The 16,247-nt window shown below is 37.6% G+C and overlaps 1 protein-coding gene across 35 annotated transcripts in view; it reads left to right on the forward strand.

The window, feature by feature from the left end:
• ARPP21 (cAMP regulated phosphoprotein 21) overlaps positions 1 to 16,247 on the forward strand; it is a 142,461-nt gene that overhangs the window by 26,045 nt on the left and 100,169 nt on the right. For 25 of the 35 annotated variants that reach the window (XR_004239398.1, XM_032104472.1, XM_032104700.1 and 22 more), the window contains exons 2-6: positions 11,607 to 11,775; positions 13,418 to 13,617; positions 14,015 to 14,056; positions 14,459 to 14,494; positions 15,400 to 15,489. Coding sequence is in view for 34 of the 35 variants with exons in the window: in XM_032104472.1 (XP_031960363.1) it covers positions 13,456 to 13,617; positions 14,015 to 14,056; positions 14,459 to 14,494; positions 15,400 to 15,489 (330 nt within the window). In the remaining variant the exon portion in view is untranslated. Of the gene's footprint in view, positions 1 to 8,074; positions 8,156 to 11,423; positions 11,516 to 11,606; positions 11,776 to 13,417; positions 13,618 to 14,014; positions 14,057 to 14,458; positions 14,495 to 15,399; positions 15,490 to 16,247 lie in introns of those variants that run through there. The other 10 variants (XM_032104557.1, XM_032104598.1, XM_032104647.1 and 7 more) reach the window with 5 other exon arrangements.

The raw sequence follows: 16,247 nt of genomic DNA on the forward strand, positions 1-16,247 counted from the left end.
TATGCAACAGTTTTATTACCTTCTTTTCTGCTGGACTTCTAAGGGAAGAAAATGAAACTTGCCAGGTTATTATGTGTATATATAGTACATGCATTTAAAAGCCAATGCTCTTCTGTAAGAGCAGTGAAGGATCACCTGTGCAATATAGAAGCCTAGGCAATAGCAGAAGGAAAAAAATTCAGCCCAGTTAATCCTGATCAGCATACAGGAAACCCAGCTGACAGTTTGGAAGTGTGAGGTTTTAAGGAGAAGAGAGAATATTGCTCAGAGATACAAATATTTGAATTATTTTTGAAAATAGCTAAAGTATCTAGCAGCTGAAGTTAATATCAAATATATTTTGTTGTAAAATTTGTTTTTCAAGTCCTCTCAAGTTTTTTTACAATACGGCCATAAGTTATACTGTCAAGTGATTACTCATTTAATCACAAAGAGGTATTTCTTATGGTAATAAAAGTTTTGGTATTTTAGACTGGGATTTTTTTGTTTCCATAATGGAGCGGAAATTTTCACTCAATCATACGGACTTTTTTGAAAGTCATGCATGATTGGAAGTTCAGTGATTCTCTAGCAGAGTTGCTAGTGTGTGGTTATTTACACTTGCTTCTGATGGTATCTGCTAAAACTTGGAATAGTGGTAAGCTTGCTTATAGTCAGCACCTATACATAACAAACCCCTGGGTGTTTTAACCCCATTTGGAAACAGAATCTGTTTACTTGGGATTTGGGGCTGAGGGGGAAAGGGAGGGTGTGTTTGATTATTTATTTATTTATTGAAATGAGTACTTATAAACTGAATGACACAACTGTGTGATTTTGAGGTATCGTAGCACTTACAATACTGTTTGTGGAATAGTTTGTTTGCTTGATTCTTCTGTATGAAACTGCAATTCTCTTTCCCTCTTCTCAGTGTCTCAAATTGTACAGCAGATAAAGGTTTTTAATCAGTATTTGATCAGAAGATTTGTTTTGCTGTAGAGTGTGTCATACATGAAGCAAAGCACACAGTAAATTACTATATTGTCTTTTGCGTAAAGTTCTCAGGAATGTACATTTTAACATCAGCAGAAAAAGGCATAAATTCTTGCCGTTGCACTTTGACATGTTACAATAAAGGATGCCAAGGATAAGGTCTTTTCTTTTTAGGAAGGGTGATTTGGAAGAAGGGTCGCAGTTCTGAGGAGAACCGGGTTTACAGTGGCAGAAGTGGTTACTGACGTGCCCTTTTCTCATAGTTGTGTCATGTTTCATCAGCCTTTGAAAATCTTGAAGGTATCAAAATAAATCCTGAGGCTCAAATAACATAGCATTACATACAAAGAGCTAATTAACCAAACAGACTTTCTGTTTTACACAACAGGATGGTTTCAGTTCTTGGAAGGGCAAGGTCGGCCTATACTCAAAATATGGTTAAATACGTGAAAAATACTTAATTCACAGGTGAACTTTTTAAAACACTTAGAGGGAGAAAAAAGAGAGTCACTGGATTATGTGGTTGAATACCACTAAAATATACATAAACAGCCAATACAAATTTTTAGTTAAATAATTTAGAGAAACTGAAGTTCCAAAGTACTGATTGAATTCTGAAATCTTAGAGATACCATCTTGAATTGTTAAAAAAGTCTTTCATTTTTCAAAAAACTTATAAAATTAAAGTCCTGTATAACAGTCTCATTTAAGGGCCAGACTGGAACTCAAGCCTGAAAATACACCTTTACTTTAAAGAACTTGTGGCATAGAGCTGTCTCTAATATATATCATAGGCAGTAAAGTCCTTCCACCTACATTTTTCTTTTTCAAATTTCAGGCAATATATTCTGCTCTGTGATTCTGGTGTTGTGCTTGATAATCATATTTTTGTTTTCCCTAATACTGAGCAATGAAAAAAATGTGATGATATGGCTATTCTGCAGTGGAAATCAAATGTATTGCAGGCTGTAGAGTTTTGGTCCCACACCTCTCTCCTGTAATTTAAATCTCAGTATTTTTAGATCATTGATGTAGTTAGTGGTTTCTAGTGCCAAGTAAGACAGATTGTTTCACCACAGGTAAATACAATTTTTGAGATTATAGGAGTTTTTTTTAAATCATATTTGAACTTCTGGAGACTTCAATCTGTATAACAAGATTTAAAGTACTGAAAAAGCTCACTGTTTTTCTGATTGTTTTTTGAATGTCCTTTTGGATTATTTTTTTTTTTCTAGTTTAAATTTAATAGAACATATTCCTTGGAGTCATTGGCTTGAATATTTGGTTTCTTCTATGTATTCATTGCTCTTTATTAGTTTGTGTGTCATGAAGCTTTCTGGCTGGGTCTATGTGGGGTGGCCAATTACATTTTTAACAAAGCTGCTTATCTCTCTCATAAGTATGTCATAATTTCTACCCTGAAAAACACAATCAGGCATTGAAATACTTTTTCTGCCTTTTCTTCTGTTTGCAGTATCACAGGGAGCCTGGAATTGCCCACTGGAAAAGGCAAACATAATGTTGAAACCACAGGGTTTCTGGCAAGATCTTTTCAGAAGCCAAAGCTGTAAATCTGTGAACTGGCATTGCCTGTTCTGTGAACCTGAGCTTCTGCCTTTTCTCTCTTGACTATTGTTACTGGTTCTGAAGAGGATTTCTTCCTCTTGCTGGCCATTAGGGTTACAGTGTAAATACCTGATTGGTATTTCATAGTTGAATGTCTGTCTTTGTTTCTTCAGCAGTTGATTGCAGTGTGTCACACATTGTACTGATGCTGCTAAGGAGCAAGTGTGATGTATATCAGTACACATCTCAGTAGGGGTTTTAATCTCTGGTTTTTCACATGACAAGGGAAGTGACAAAAGTTATAAAGCTTGATTTCTTTGTTATTTCTATGAGTGAGCATAAGTTGAGGTTATTTGGCACTCCAGTGCTTGGAGCATTGTGCAAAAATGTCTAATGGTTTAATTGACTTTTATAACAACCATTCACTCATTAGGCCTTTTGACTTCTAATTTATACTTATAATTAGCATTTTTCTTAATTTCCTTTTGAAACCATGATAACATAGAGTATTGAATACAATCTATAACATACTTAAGGCTTCTTTTTTTTTAATGTGTGGTATTTTTTACTTTACTGCATTGCCTGACACCAGACAAAATTGCAACCAACAAAATGGGATTAATGTGTTTTCATAAAGTACAAAGATGCCTATATTAAAATGTAAATATATGTATAGATAAAATAAATAAAAATATATTTTCATATAGATATTTATATCTATTATATGTGGGTTTAGTTTCTCTGTAGTATTAGGGCAGAAAGATAATGTTTCTACCTTAATTTTCTTTTTCTTCAGATGGGCTTCCAACAATGAGAAAAAGGGTGTGTGGATCTGATGTGGAAAAATAGCCATTCTTTAGAGAGTCAAAGTTAAAACCAGGCCATCTCCAGCCTTGATTGAAAACTGTCAAAATCTTGTCCATATATCTTGCAAGATTTTAGACAGAAAAGCAGTTTATAGCAGAATGAGTGTACTTGATAAGACTTTGTGTATGTAAATTGTTCTCACTGGATGTTGCTCTCCTAAGTCTACTAATGCACAAAAGAAGTCATCAACAAAGCATTTATATTCCAGTCTTACTTTCTGATAAACAAAATCAAAGAAATTTTAGGAATGTGCCATTGTTGATAAAGAAAAATTAATAAAATTATGTATTAAAAAGCGTAAAATCATCTGGTACTGGGAACTCTCAAAGGGTCTATCCAGCCTTTGTTGATTTTGATTGTGGAGGCTTGGCTGGAATATGGGCTTAGAAAACTTACTCGGCATTAAAACAAGCATGATATGAATTGTGTTTGAATTTGGAAAGTATAAGTGCACTTTCTGAGCAGAAGAGTGTGTGGGGCAATGTCTCATAGTGTATGATGGTGCTTTTTTGATTTTGTTTTTTAATCTTTATTGGTTTTGGTTTTTTTTTTTTTCTGGAATGAAGAATTTTACTTCAGCTGCAAGATGGGTTTGTTTCAGAAAATGGCTTTAGGAAAGAAGGAATAGCTGATATGTTTAATTCTGGTAATCAAAAGAGACTTTTGGAGGAAAATAAAGTTTTGGGTTTTTTTCTTTCCATTCTTATATGAAACATTTTTGCTGTTTTGCAGTCAGTGTTTGTCTGCTAAGGCAATTCTAGTTGTTAAGCTCAGGTCTGTTTCATCAGTGTAATGCTGCTTTGCTCTTAGCAATTATTTTCTTTCAGGATTTGCCAATTAAGCTAGTGCTAGTGAAAATGCACCTAATTTGTCAGGAAATGGCAGGATGAAATATAGGGGCTATTACAGAAATTGAGAAAGAAAAAAATCAGGAGAAGCACATGTGAGGCTCAGTGATACTTGGTCAGTTCCTGATGTATTTTCATTCTGTTTATGCCTCCATCCCTGGTGATGTTGGAAGAAGTGTAAAGAAATTGATCACAAGTTATGGGCCATCCATTATCTGAGTGTTATGTGCTTTAGTAAAATACTGTGGTAGTAGTGGACGAAATTGTTTTGTTCCTTTTGTTTAGGGATGTTGTGGGCTCTTTTCGCCCCCTTAGACTCGACTGCTTTATGTTTGGTTATTAGTGAATGATGAAAGATGGCTTAGCTGGCTGCTCATTTTTTACCTGCAGTCTGCTTAGTCTGAGTTCTTCAAAGGCATATATGCTCAAAATACAGATGCACAGTGCTTGGCTTTTCTAGTCAAGTCCTTAAGCTTTAGGAGGAACTGAGTAAAGAAATAAGTTGATCTTGTAGTTGTATGTAAAGCAAAATGGACATAATCTGTGGCTACCTGAGAGAAATGGCAAAGAGAAGGCATTGAAGGAAGAAAGAGTAGGGATAGCTTGACTTAGCGAAGCAAAAAATGTTTCAAGGACTTCTGCATTAAACTCAATTATTGCGAAAGGTTCTGTGAAAATTAAAATTAATGTAAACTGTATTATTCTACCAGATTTCATTATGCATGGAAGTGGATCATGGCATCACACAAACAGCTTTAATTATCTCACCGAGCTTGTGCAGGGTATCTGTAGCCCCACCATTCAGTCTACAGTGGCTCCCACACTCTGACTCTCTGCCGTAGCTCTGATTTGCCCTCAGCACTGCTGAGACCCCTCTGTGGGGAGCCCGGGTTCATCTGTGCTGTGCTGTTGATCAGTGTTCATGTTGAAATGATAGTATTCCTTCTGGGACGTCCTTGTGTTATTCATTGTCCTTAAACTGGTTTTAGAGTTTGTGGAAGTGGTGCTCCTCTAGTGCATTCACCACTACGTGTTGATGGGTAGAGGAACATCTGTGTCCAGAGTGTAGTCTTGGTGAGAAGTGAGGAAGCAGACTGTCGATTGACAAAAAAAATACAGACTAGAGGTAGATAGTAATGGGAATAGTGCAGACCTGTTTAACTGGCAGCTGAAAGGAACAGGCTTCTTTAAACCTGATGGCAAATGATGAGGTAATGTACAGTTACTTCCCAGAGGAAGACAAAACTGTTGTGAAATCAAGAGCGCTAATTAAACTGGAGGGCAACTATTGGCACACTAAGAAAAATGTACAGAGTATTTGATGTGTACAGTGGGGCAATGGAGATGATGTGCTGGCAAGGCAGTGAGATTCTTAAACATCCTTACAGCAAAATTACTAAAGCATCCTCCCTAGACATTCTGTAGTCATAAAATAAAGCTATTGGTCTCTAAAGAGGACTTTGTGATATAATTATCTTTGATAGCTGAGAAATAGACCTGATTATCTGGGAAAATGAGTTTCAGTCCCTCTTTCCATTTGAATTGTGTATTTGCCCATGCTGGCTATTGTTTTCATTACGGGATTTAAGGAAAATGACTTCTGTGTATTTCAAGGAGACGTGTGTGCATTGAGGATGGCTAGGAACCTCGCTCTCACTCTCTCTCTCTCTCTCTTTGGAGTCATGAGTGCTGTGCTGTTTTCTACCACCTAACAGTGAGACCAGTTAATTTAATGACTTTGATTTTAGGGAAATTTGTCAGGTTTTGTCGGGGAATGAGATAAAATTTGGCGTATGTGTTTGAAATGCATGAGGCGGTGTTGAAGGCTGTTCTAAAGCAAACAGCTCATTCCAGGAGTGCTGATTTGTACATCTGATTAGCTTGTTAAAAGTTTGGGTTTTACTTAGTTCCTACTGAAGTTGTGTGAGTGACATTTATTAGCCAGATCACTCAGCCTCATATCTTTTCATGCTGATCCTGGAAGACTTCAAATGATCATTGTGACAGATAAAAGAGCTTTTTTTTTTTTTCAAGCCTTTTCTTAAGTATTAAAACAAAGCAGACTCTCCCTATAGGCCATCGATATTTATTTTTCTGGGTAAAGCTTCTAGCTTTGCAGAAATATAACAGGCTGGAGGGAACATCATTATTACTTGGCTGAAGATGATGACATTGACGTGAGGTCATCTGACAGGGGATTAAAGTGGAAAAATATTGGTGGCAATCTATTAGGAACAAGAGTATCCCTTTGAAAAAAGGAATCAGGTGTAAACCACAAAAAGTTGATTTGCTTCTGGGTTTTTTCTTTGATTGTTAAAAGAATTTTTGGTTGTTCTCAAGAATCCTTGCTGTACTTGCTGTAATTTGTAAATACTGGGTTTCACATGCAGATTGGGATGAAAGCCAGTGCCTTTCCGAGATAGATGTTTCAGCTGAGAGGGTACTCCGTATCATATAGTTGTCTCTTTTGAAAGAAAACTGGTTTTTGTATAGGATTTGGTATCTAGTTCAGTGCATTTCAATCTGCCCTGTTTTTGTCAAATTTGTCTGCCACTGCCACTGATGGTTGATTTCTGGCCTGCTTGAGCTGGGTCAGGGGCCTCTGTACTGTTGCTTGTATGCAGATGCTCATGTTTCAGTAACTCGTGGGAAAAAATAGTGTCTGCTGACAATCTCTGGTGAAGTGCCATCAGTAAATGAGTCTAAATAACTTCTTATTTGCAAAGGTCTGTGACACGTAGGAGCAGGAAATGCAGGCAATCACACTGGTTTTTTAGTGATGATGAAGAGGGGACAATGTGAGGAGGAGGAGGTGGGAAATAAAATAAGACATCAAACACTTCCATTAAAAATATTTTTGCACCTGTTTTTTAAGGTTTAGTCTTCAGTCTTTTAGCAACCAATGAACTTGTAGGATTCCATGCATTTCACAGCCTTAAGGGTTTGGGGTTTTTTTCATACTAAAGCATTTTGATATGAGAGCTGGTATGGATTATTATCCTGCTATGCTAATACACTGCAGCAAGCTTGGCTTCCAAGTGTATTTGTGTATTTCTTTGGGAAATGTGGGAAAAATGGTGAAAAGGAGCACACAGTCTAACGATGTAAAGACTAGGACTAGTCCTAAAGATAGGAGACTGATGGCTGAGTAGTAGTGTATTTGATCTAAAACTGTAGGATTTATTTTACTTGCCTTTTTTGTGTTTGGTGGTGGTGTTGTTTGGGATTTTTTGTTGGTTTCGTTGGGTGGGTTTTTTGGTTTTGTTTTTTTTTGTTTTGTTTTTTTTGGTTGCCTTTTTTATTTTAACAATACCTTCTATATCATGAAGGTTTTCTTTGAAGCCACCAAAGAGTTGAAACTTTTGTTTTCATTATGAAACCTGAGATTTTCTTTGATTTGCTTTAATGGTAGAAACCAGAATATTTAAGTAAACATCGAATAACAGGAAGTTTATGGTTTAAGCCATAAGAATCTGGCAAAATTGAGACAATCAATCCTGATAATCTTAAAATAATGCTGATAATCTACTGATAATCTTAAAATAATGCTGTAGTTCATTTCCAGTGGCTTCCAGGAGTCTGATGAGTGAAATAGCAATAATAATTTAAACCTCTCTTGATATGTATGGGTGAGGTTTATATCACATAGGGGAAATCCCAGCTGGCAACTCTGCTTCCAGCTCATGGAAACCATTCATGAGAGTGGAGAATCACGATGGGATGAGAAGGATCCTGGCGTATAGATAAGGCCAGTATCAGCAAGTTTTCAGTAGCAGGATCTGTTTGGGCTTTGGAATGACTTTTACCTCTATGCTTGGCAGATTTGTCTGAAGAAAAGCCCTTGGATTTCACTCTGTCAGAGTTCTGTCCTGCCTGCTGCTGCTGCCTGCTCTCAGTTAAGGGTATGCTCTTTGGCCTTAAAGTCTGCTAATTTCCTCTCTGAGAGAGGGCATGTGTGATACTGGGAGCATAATGATCTTGAAATGCCTGCTTCAGTATGTGTACCTATGAGGCCATCAAAACATCTCATACATAACATGGAAAGGGCTTGCTCAGCTCTAGTGACCTCTAAGGGTTTTTTCAGATGTCTATCTTGAATTTCAGTTGATGTTAAGCTCTCAGGTGCTCATTGCATAGGGTTTTCTAACATCTTTGCTTGCTTTTCTGCTCTTTGTTCTTTTGACAGTTCTTCTGGGTATGGTTTTTAAACTCTTGCATTAAATTAACTGTATTCCTTCCCACAGACTTTTCTTGGAATTTGCGTGGTATGTGTTGTATGAATGTATGTGACCATCCACGCCTTCTTCCATTCCTTTCTCTTCAAGCTCTGACTGTAGTTGTTCAAGCTCAGTAGTACCTTCAGCTTCTGAAATGAAAATCCTGTTAAAAAGAAAGGAATTTAAGAAACTCAGCATTTCCATCCCACATTGTATGCTGAGCAGCTGGTGCTTATAAATTCTATACAAACAGATTATATTTCCATTAAAGTGGATCTACAAGTGACTTGGTGGGTTCCTGTATTTTCTGTTGTATTGCTGTGTGCAACACTCAAGTTGCTTTAAGGAGTTAGGGGCTGAAATTTTGCCGCAAGCTCCTGTGGACTGCTAAGATCCCAACACCCCATCAAGTTTTGCTCACTTGCATATCAAAAAGGTGGGTTTTGCCTAGCAACAAGCTTTGTGGTTTCTACCTGAGGATCAAAAACAGAAGTGCATTTGTTCAGCCTTTTGCGTCACTTCGGTACTGAAGGTTTTGACAGTCAAATCATCCCTGACATTTCTGTTGATGCGCAAGAAAGAGAATAATCCAGTATGTTTTTCCATAGCAGTGCTGTCACTGCAGCACTGACAATAGTAAAAAGTACATTCATCACTGAATAACGAGATATCCTGGAAACATACGAGAAACAGAGACGTATTTCCAACAAAAATGTCTCACTTTTAATGGCTATTTTCTGACTGATTCCTTTTTGCTATTTATACTCTCCCTGAAATATTTTATGGAAACCTGAGTCCCTCTGAAAACCCACCCAAACAACCAGAAGTGTATTTTACGTATTGTAGTATGTAAATGATTAGTCATCACTTGTAAATTGCTTTATGAAGAAGGAGGAAATCTATATTAAAGGAAGGTGAAGAGCTCAATTTGATTGCTGTATGTCTCACTTATTCTTGCCTTCTTTTTGTTTCCCAGAAAATAATTATGAAGGATTTCTTTAAAAAAATCATCTGAACAGGCATTGTTATTCTGGGTTTGAGGATGGCAGATGTATGTTGTAAGATTATTTTCCACTTTCTTATGTTTTCTTGGGGAAATTTATGGATAGCTTTTTTTTGTTTTAAGATTCTGTAGTCTTCTTGTACATTGCCAGTGAAAAATGATGTTGTCTTCAGAAATCTTAAGTGTAACAATATGGGGAACTCATTTTATAAAGAAATTTGTGTTGAGTAAAGCACGGTAAGATGATGTTGAACATCTGTGCACTGTTGAGCATCTGTGCACAAGACCAAGTCTTGGCAGATCTCTTCACTTTATGCATATGGTACCCTTTGGTTGGTTGGTTGGTTTGTTGTCTGGTTTTTGTTTTGGTCTGTTTATTTGTCCTATGAATAGTTAATTTGCAACAAATGGACTCACTGGAGAATTCTGAAGTCAATTTTTTGTGTGTTCTGATTTTGGTACAGATATCTGTGTGTCTGTTAGTTTTGGAGGGTTTTGATTAGAGCAGTCTGTTTCCTGGATGGCTGTTTTTGAGGCAAAACCTTAATGCACTGTACTTCATTGAGATTTTTGATTTGTGATCGATTTTGGTTGATTCCCTCCCCTTACCCCTTCTCCCCCTCTCTTTTGGAAGTGTGAGGGAAACAGTTTATGGAAGATGGTTATGAGGAAAGGATTTTGAGTCAGAGGTTTATTCACTCTTTGCTCGCTGAGTATTGGCTCCCTGAGATATTTTTGCATGTGCTTGAGTACTTGGACATAGTTTTCCATGGTGTTCTTCCACTCTCATAGTCAGCCTGTGTTTGTAATGAGCTAGAATTTCCAAAAATATCCTGCAAGAAATACCAAAAAGCTACTGGGAATACTTATTTTCTATTACTCCCTACAAATTATTAAATTGTTTGAGGAAAAGAAATAGTTACGTGTATAAATTTGTGGGATGGCAGTGATAGTTTACAGAGCTGCCTGCTGGTCTCCTCTGTGTGCCAGAGCTCGTGGATAGAGCAGGACTGGAGTATTGTGAAAGGCTAAACTCCACTTCTGATGCATCATATTCAGCTCTTTTCACATGGCAAGTTCCAGTGCGCTGACACGTGCTGTTCAGCAATTGCAGGCGTGCACAATGTAAAACACACTGCAGAAACTAGCAGTCTAATAACGGGAGATGATTTTCTGTTTCTTTGATTTTATTGTTGCTTGGCTTCCTCCCCCCTCCCCAGTAGAATATGTGCTTTCTATTTGCTGTTTTTATGTGTCTGCATTGACTGCTTCAACCCTGACTCACGTGCAAGTCTTGAGAAGAGCTGCCTGTTTTCTCAAGACAGTTCAGCACGTGGCCATGGCCTGTACATCAGTCTGACTCATCCTAAAATGCTCATTTTCTGTTAAATCAGCTATTCAGCTGGCAAACACAATCCTGATGAACAGCAAAAATTGCATTGCTGAGGCAACTCTTTCTTTAGGTTTATTTCTTGAACCATAACCTGGAAATCTCCTTTTTCCTCCTCACACAATGCTTCAGAAGAAATGTTTTTGGTGGCTGTTGTTCAGGGAATAGGATTTCTTCATTCTCCTCCTCTTCTTCCTCCCATCCTGGATGATTTCAACTTTTATTCAGCTTATTAAATGAGCATCTCAACTCACTACCCTGGTAAAGCAGGTCACTTTCTAAAAGCACCCACTTAGCTATTTTTTCAATAGTGTTTGACTATTGAAATTTTAATTGGAGCAGAAGCCATAGTTAAAAAGCAGGCAGATCTTTTCTCCTCATACCCTCATTGATTTCTGTTGAAGCAAACAGATGAGCTTATATATAAATATGTATATATCCTTTTTTTTAATGAAAAGTGCTGGAATTCGCTAAAAAAGGTTAAAATTGAAATGAGTAATCTTCAGTGCATAATGGAATTGTTAATTTTAGCTCCTTGCGTAGGAGCTGTTATGACTTGAACAGCCGGCTCTAGCCTTCATTAGAGAAGAAGCAGGCAGTTTTGAGACAGGTGGAGCTGGATCAAGCTGTGAAAGTGACTTGCTTGAAACTGGTCATTAGTGTTAGAAACCTGGTCCTCTCCATTGCATCCTTCCCTTGCGCCGTGATCATTGCCGGTGTTACTTACTTCTCGTCTTTTCCAGGTTGACTAAGATGCGTCAAGCTCTCTGAAGGACCAGCATGGAGATTGGCACTCAGAACTGTTAATGGGGACATGGGACTCACGTCGCCGTTGATCATTTGTGTGGACTTAACCAGCAAAGCCCAACAGAAGACGCTAGAAAGGCAGTTGGAATTATAGCAGTTTTTCAGGTAAACGGCTTCTTTGGTGCAGCTGATCCCAGTGTAATTGTTGTTGTGAGCACTGTGTAAGCATGTAGATGAGCTGCAGGTTCATCTCATGAGGAGCTTGTGCATGCATGTGCATTTCTTGGTGAAAATCCTTATCAAATTAAGGGTTATTTAACAGACCAGTTAAAGGTCTTGCCATTCATCGTGTTTTGAATTTTCATCAAAGTGGTTCAAGTTTCAGTTGTAACTGCAGAATAGCCAAAATCATCGGCCTTCTTGGGGAGAGCGGTGGGAGGAAGGAGAATCACAAATTAGCTCACAGTAAGGCAAGTCAAGCTTCAGGTTAGTTTCATATTCCATTCAGTTTGTTTATGAACCATCTAGCTTGATTTCTTGTTAAATTCACAGTCCTTCTCAAACAGGAAGATTATATAGGAAATTTTACTTGCTTACGGTGTGAAAACAAAGGCAAAAACTGGAAGAAGTGTTTATAATTCAGTATGTCTTAGCTTTTTCACTTAAAATATGGCTTAAAAAAAAAAAAAGGTAAGTTATACTAGTGCTGTTGAACGTTTAATTTCAAACTGTAAGAAGAAAGATGGCAAAGTGTGGTTTTGCTTCCTAGCTGCTGTTTCAGTGTTGAGAAGTGGCAATGTGTTGCAAAAGACCCTTCCTGAAATAATGTCTTATTTCAAATACAGTTGTTTTTCTTGAAGATGCTTCTTAAGCCAAATGAATGGGGAAAGAAAAGTTAAATTATTCATGAGTCTCATTTGACAAATGATCAGTGGCGGAGTCTTCAGGAGGGAGTTGGGGGCAGAGAAAGAGAGAGAAAATAATAGGCTTTAACTCTGAAAAGCCTTTAAAGCTTCTGTACAACAAGCCCATTGTAAGCTGATAGTAAATGCTGTTCAGTTAAGATTTCTTCATTAGAAGTACCTGCCAAGGGCTTTCTGTACAATTTTCCTAGTACTGAAGAGTGACATTGGTTTAGGGAAGAGGCTTAGGGTTTTAATAATGGAGCTGTTCGTTTGATCCCTGAAAATGTTGACTCTGAGAGCTTTATTGCCTAATTTAGAGTTCATACTTACCTTGAATTATTACCTCTTAAAAAAATAGATAAATATATATTTATAGTGGTAGTGAGCACCATGGCTTCTGCTATGCATAAAACCCACAGCTGAATACAAAAAACAGTGTTGTTTTTATTTGTTTGTTTGGCTATTACCTTTCATTAAAAGGAAAAAAAAAAAAGGAAAAAGAAAATTAGAAGAGGGGATCACCAAGATGCCAGAGACCTAGAATGGGTCTTTTTTGCCTGGTGCCACTGAGCTTTGTGGTAGAGTCCCTCACTGTCCCTGCCTGCACCTTGGCAGTCCTGGGGCTGAGCTGGGGAGTCACAGCACGTTACCTTAAATCTGCCCTCCACAAAGACTGTTTAGATCAAAGCTCTGCTTGTTTAACCTGGCATAATTCTGCTGTTACCCAATATTGTTGATTCTGTACATCTCTGCAACTGGGACATGCATAGTTTTCCACTCCTGAGCTGCACATTTTGGTTTGTTTATCAAAGGAACTGAAACTGGGAATTAAAAGAAAAAATAAATTTCACCCCCAATGTTTTTTGTGTATGTGTTTGTGTTGTGGTATCTTGACCTTTCAGGTCACCAAATCTTGTTATTTTAATTTCTGTCTGGAAGAATGTCTGAGCAAGGTAAATTGAACCAGGAGACAGCAGAGGAAGCTGCAAAAGAGCAGGAGACTGCCATCTCTGAAGCCAACCCAGATAACTGTGTTCTTAATAAATCTGAAAGCTCCGAAGTAGAGGAAGAGAAGCTCAGTGATTCCAAGACAGATCCGCAGGTAAGACAGGAATAGTGAATGGGCATAAATATCGATGTGTTACCATTGCTTTTCCATTTCTGTGAGTTCTTTCATTGTCTACACTTCCCCTATTTTTTCTTATGATTTTGAGACTGTTTCTATTTTTTCCTTTCTAAAATTTTGATTTATTACTGTATTTTGGGTTCTTTTATTTTGCTATAAAATAAATGCTGTTATTTGTTATACCTTTCAAGCTCTTTAGGCTGCTGTCCATGTTATTACTTTTTCTGAGAAGTTAATTTCTAGACATCTGTGTTAAAGCTTGGTGAGATATTTGACTGTTTTCCCTCTTTGGGGATTTAGAAAACTACCTTGATCTCATGAATTTACAGGTAATACTAATGAATAATTACTTAATGTGTGGTTTGGTTTGTAGGTGTTACTGCCAACAAAAAGTTGTTATGCAAAGCCTAAGAAGGTAATTTGATAAGAAGACTTTATCGGATGAGGGGTTTTTAATCCTTTTTGCTCAATCGAATATAAAAATAAAGGGGGAGACCACAATTTAAGAGGAATTTGGAGAGGGGGAGCATTTACTTAAGTATACCTTTTCTTACATTTTTATTATATGCGAAATTAGAGAACACTGTGTAGTGTTTTTTCTTGTTTATACCTGTTTGTAAAATGAATGAAAATGAGCAGAGATGATTCTTGGTTTTCCCTGCTTTCCAAACTGGGTTTGGGGAAGTTGCTTTTGCAGTCAGCAACTGATTTAAAGCATCAGCTAGAAGTGATTTAGTCTATTTATTGGTAATGCTCTTGTCATGCCCACTGTCCCCTGAAGTGAAAACTGCTTCTCTTTCTTTTTTGCTATACCCAGAAACGAGGTGCAAATCAGCAGAAAAAGAGATCCAAGGTAGGGGTCCATCTCTGTCTGGAATTGCATGCCACAACAGTATGAAGAATTTCAGTTAAATGTCTGTCTACAACTGAAATGGCATTCTTTCATCACTTGTGTGGTTTGAGTTTTTTTGTTTGTGTTGTGGGTTTTTTCCTGCCCCCTACCCCATAGTCCTTTTACACAAAGGCAGAGAACTGCCTCCAGATAAAATGTGTCAGGCTTCCCTTTATCCATCATAATTTTATGCTGCTGGGCTTGCTGTGTCCTTGTGTTAGACAGCATGTGTGCTTCTATGCACCACTGGAGAAGGAAAAGATTCACTCCTTTTGCTTTAGTAATTAATGTTTCTGTTGGAATTTTATTTTAATGGAATAATCTTGACATAAAGAAGCAGAAGTTGACTAGCTTCCTGAGGGGAAATGGGTGGGGGCAGGTGTGGGAAGGAGCTTCTAGAAACAAATAAAACCCTGAAAACCTTCTTTTAATTTTTCAAGTGCAGGTCCACAATACATGCACATTTTATTGTCCATGTTTCTTGGATATAATACTACTAGAAGAAGGGGAGGGACTCCCAAAACAAACAAAAAAATCCCACAAACCAAATCAAAAGGAGCCTTTGAGTTTATGTTAAATTACTTACAGTATTGGACTATCTGTTCTTTGCAGTTACAATTTTTGGTGGAAGTGAGTGAACTGTAGCTGAAATGATAAAAGCAAAAAGAAACCTACCACCTTCCCTGTGTGGCAAATGTCGTGATGCTTAGAATCCTTTTTTATCCATGTCCAAGGCAGATGCATTTTTGTGGACTGGGTGGGTGATAGTTATTTGGGGTATTTAGCAACAGCTGATGTGGGCAGCTTATGTGACATGGGGTCAGTAGCAGTGCTTCCTGTTTTGTTTTCTCTCTCTCTTAATTCAGTCAGGAGCTAAGGGAAAACTCGTGCGGAGTCTTGCTGTTTGTGAAGAGTCATCCCCTCGCCCGGGAGCGGAAAACCTTCATGACAACCAGGTACACTTGCAATCATTGCTGTTAGCTGCATGGTTGACCTCCATCTTCAGTTGCATGATTGTGTTACTTAATCGGGCATTTAACAATGTCTTTCTTGGGGGAAAAATTACATCCGACAATGAACGTGTTTTTATGGAGTTATCTGGTTTAGCGTGAACTTTAATTTGAAATACTACTTTTGTACTATATCACAGGGTGTTGTTTGCTTTTTTTTCCAGACCCCCTGAAAATTTCAGCAAATGGAAAAGAATTCAAAAGAATTCAGATTTTAAAATTTAAAAAAATAGTAACAATCAAAAAGAATATTAATATGTTCTTTTCTCTAAGGCTATCTCTTTCAAGGCTGCACCAAATACAGTTACGAACATGCTCTGATTTGTGGTTCCTCTTAAGACTTCAGTTCATATCACTGTCCCCCTTCACATTAAATTCAAAGGTCCTTCGCTCTCTAAAGTACCTTGGTAGAGCCAAGGATGCCTCCTACTGAGTGGCATTCATTTTTTAAACTCCTGGTGTAAATTATCCTATATCAAAATCGTGTATTTGAGTTTATCTGTACTAGTAGTGTTGTATTCCCATCAGCTGGTAGAGTTCTGTCCTCTGCACTCCTCACCTTGGACAATAACACTGGTGGCAGTCTTTGCAGACTAACTTCAAAAAGTACTCCAAAAAGCAAAAGTTAAGCCTCAACTACTCCTCTTTGCTTGCCTTGTGAGAGCAAGGCTTAAAAAAGCCCAACTAACTAAAACCCAAAATAT

Source organism: Corvus moneduloides, chromosome 1 (assembly GCF_009650955.1).
Source record: "Corvus moneduloides isolate bCorMon1 chromosome 1, bCorMon1.pri, whole genome shotgun sequence".
NCBI classification, from domain to species: Eukaryota; Metazoa; Chordata; class Aves; order Passeriformes; family Corvidae; genus Corvus; species Corvus moneduloides.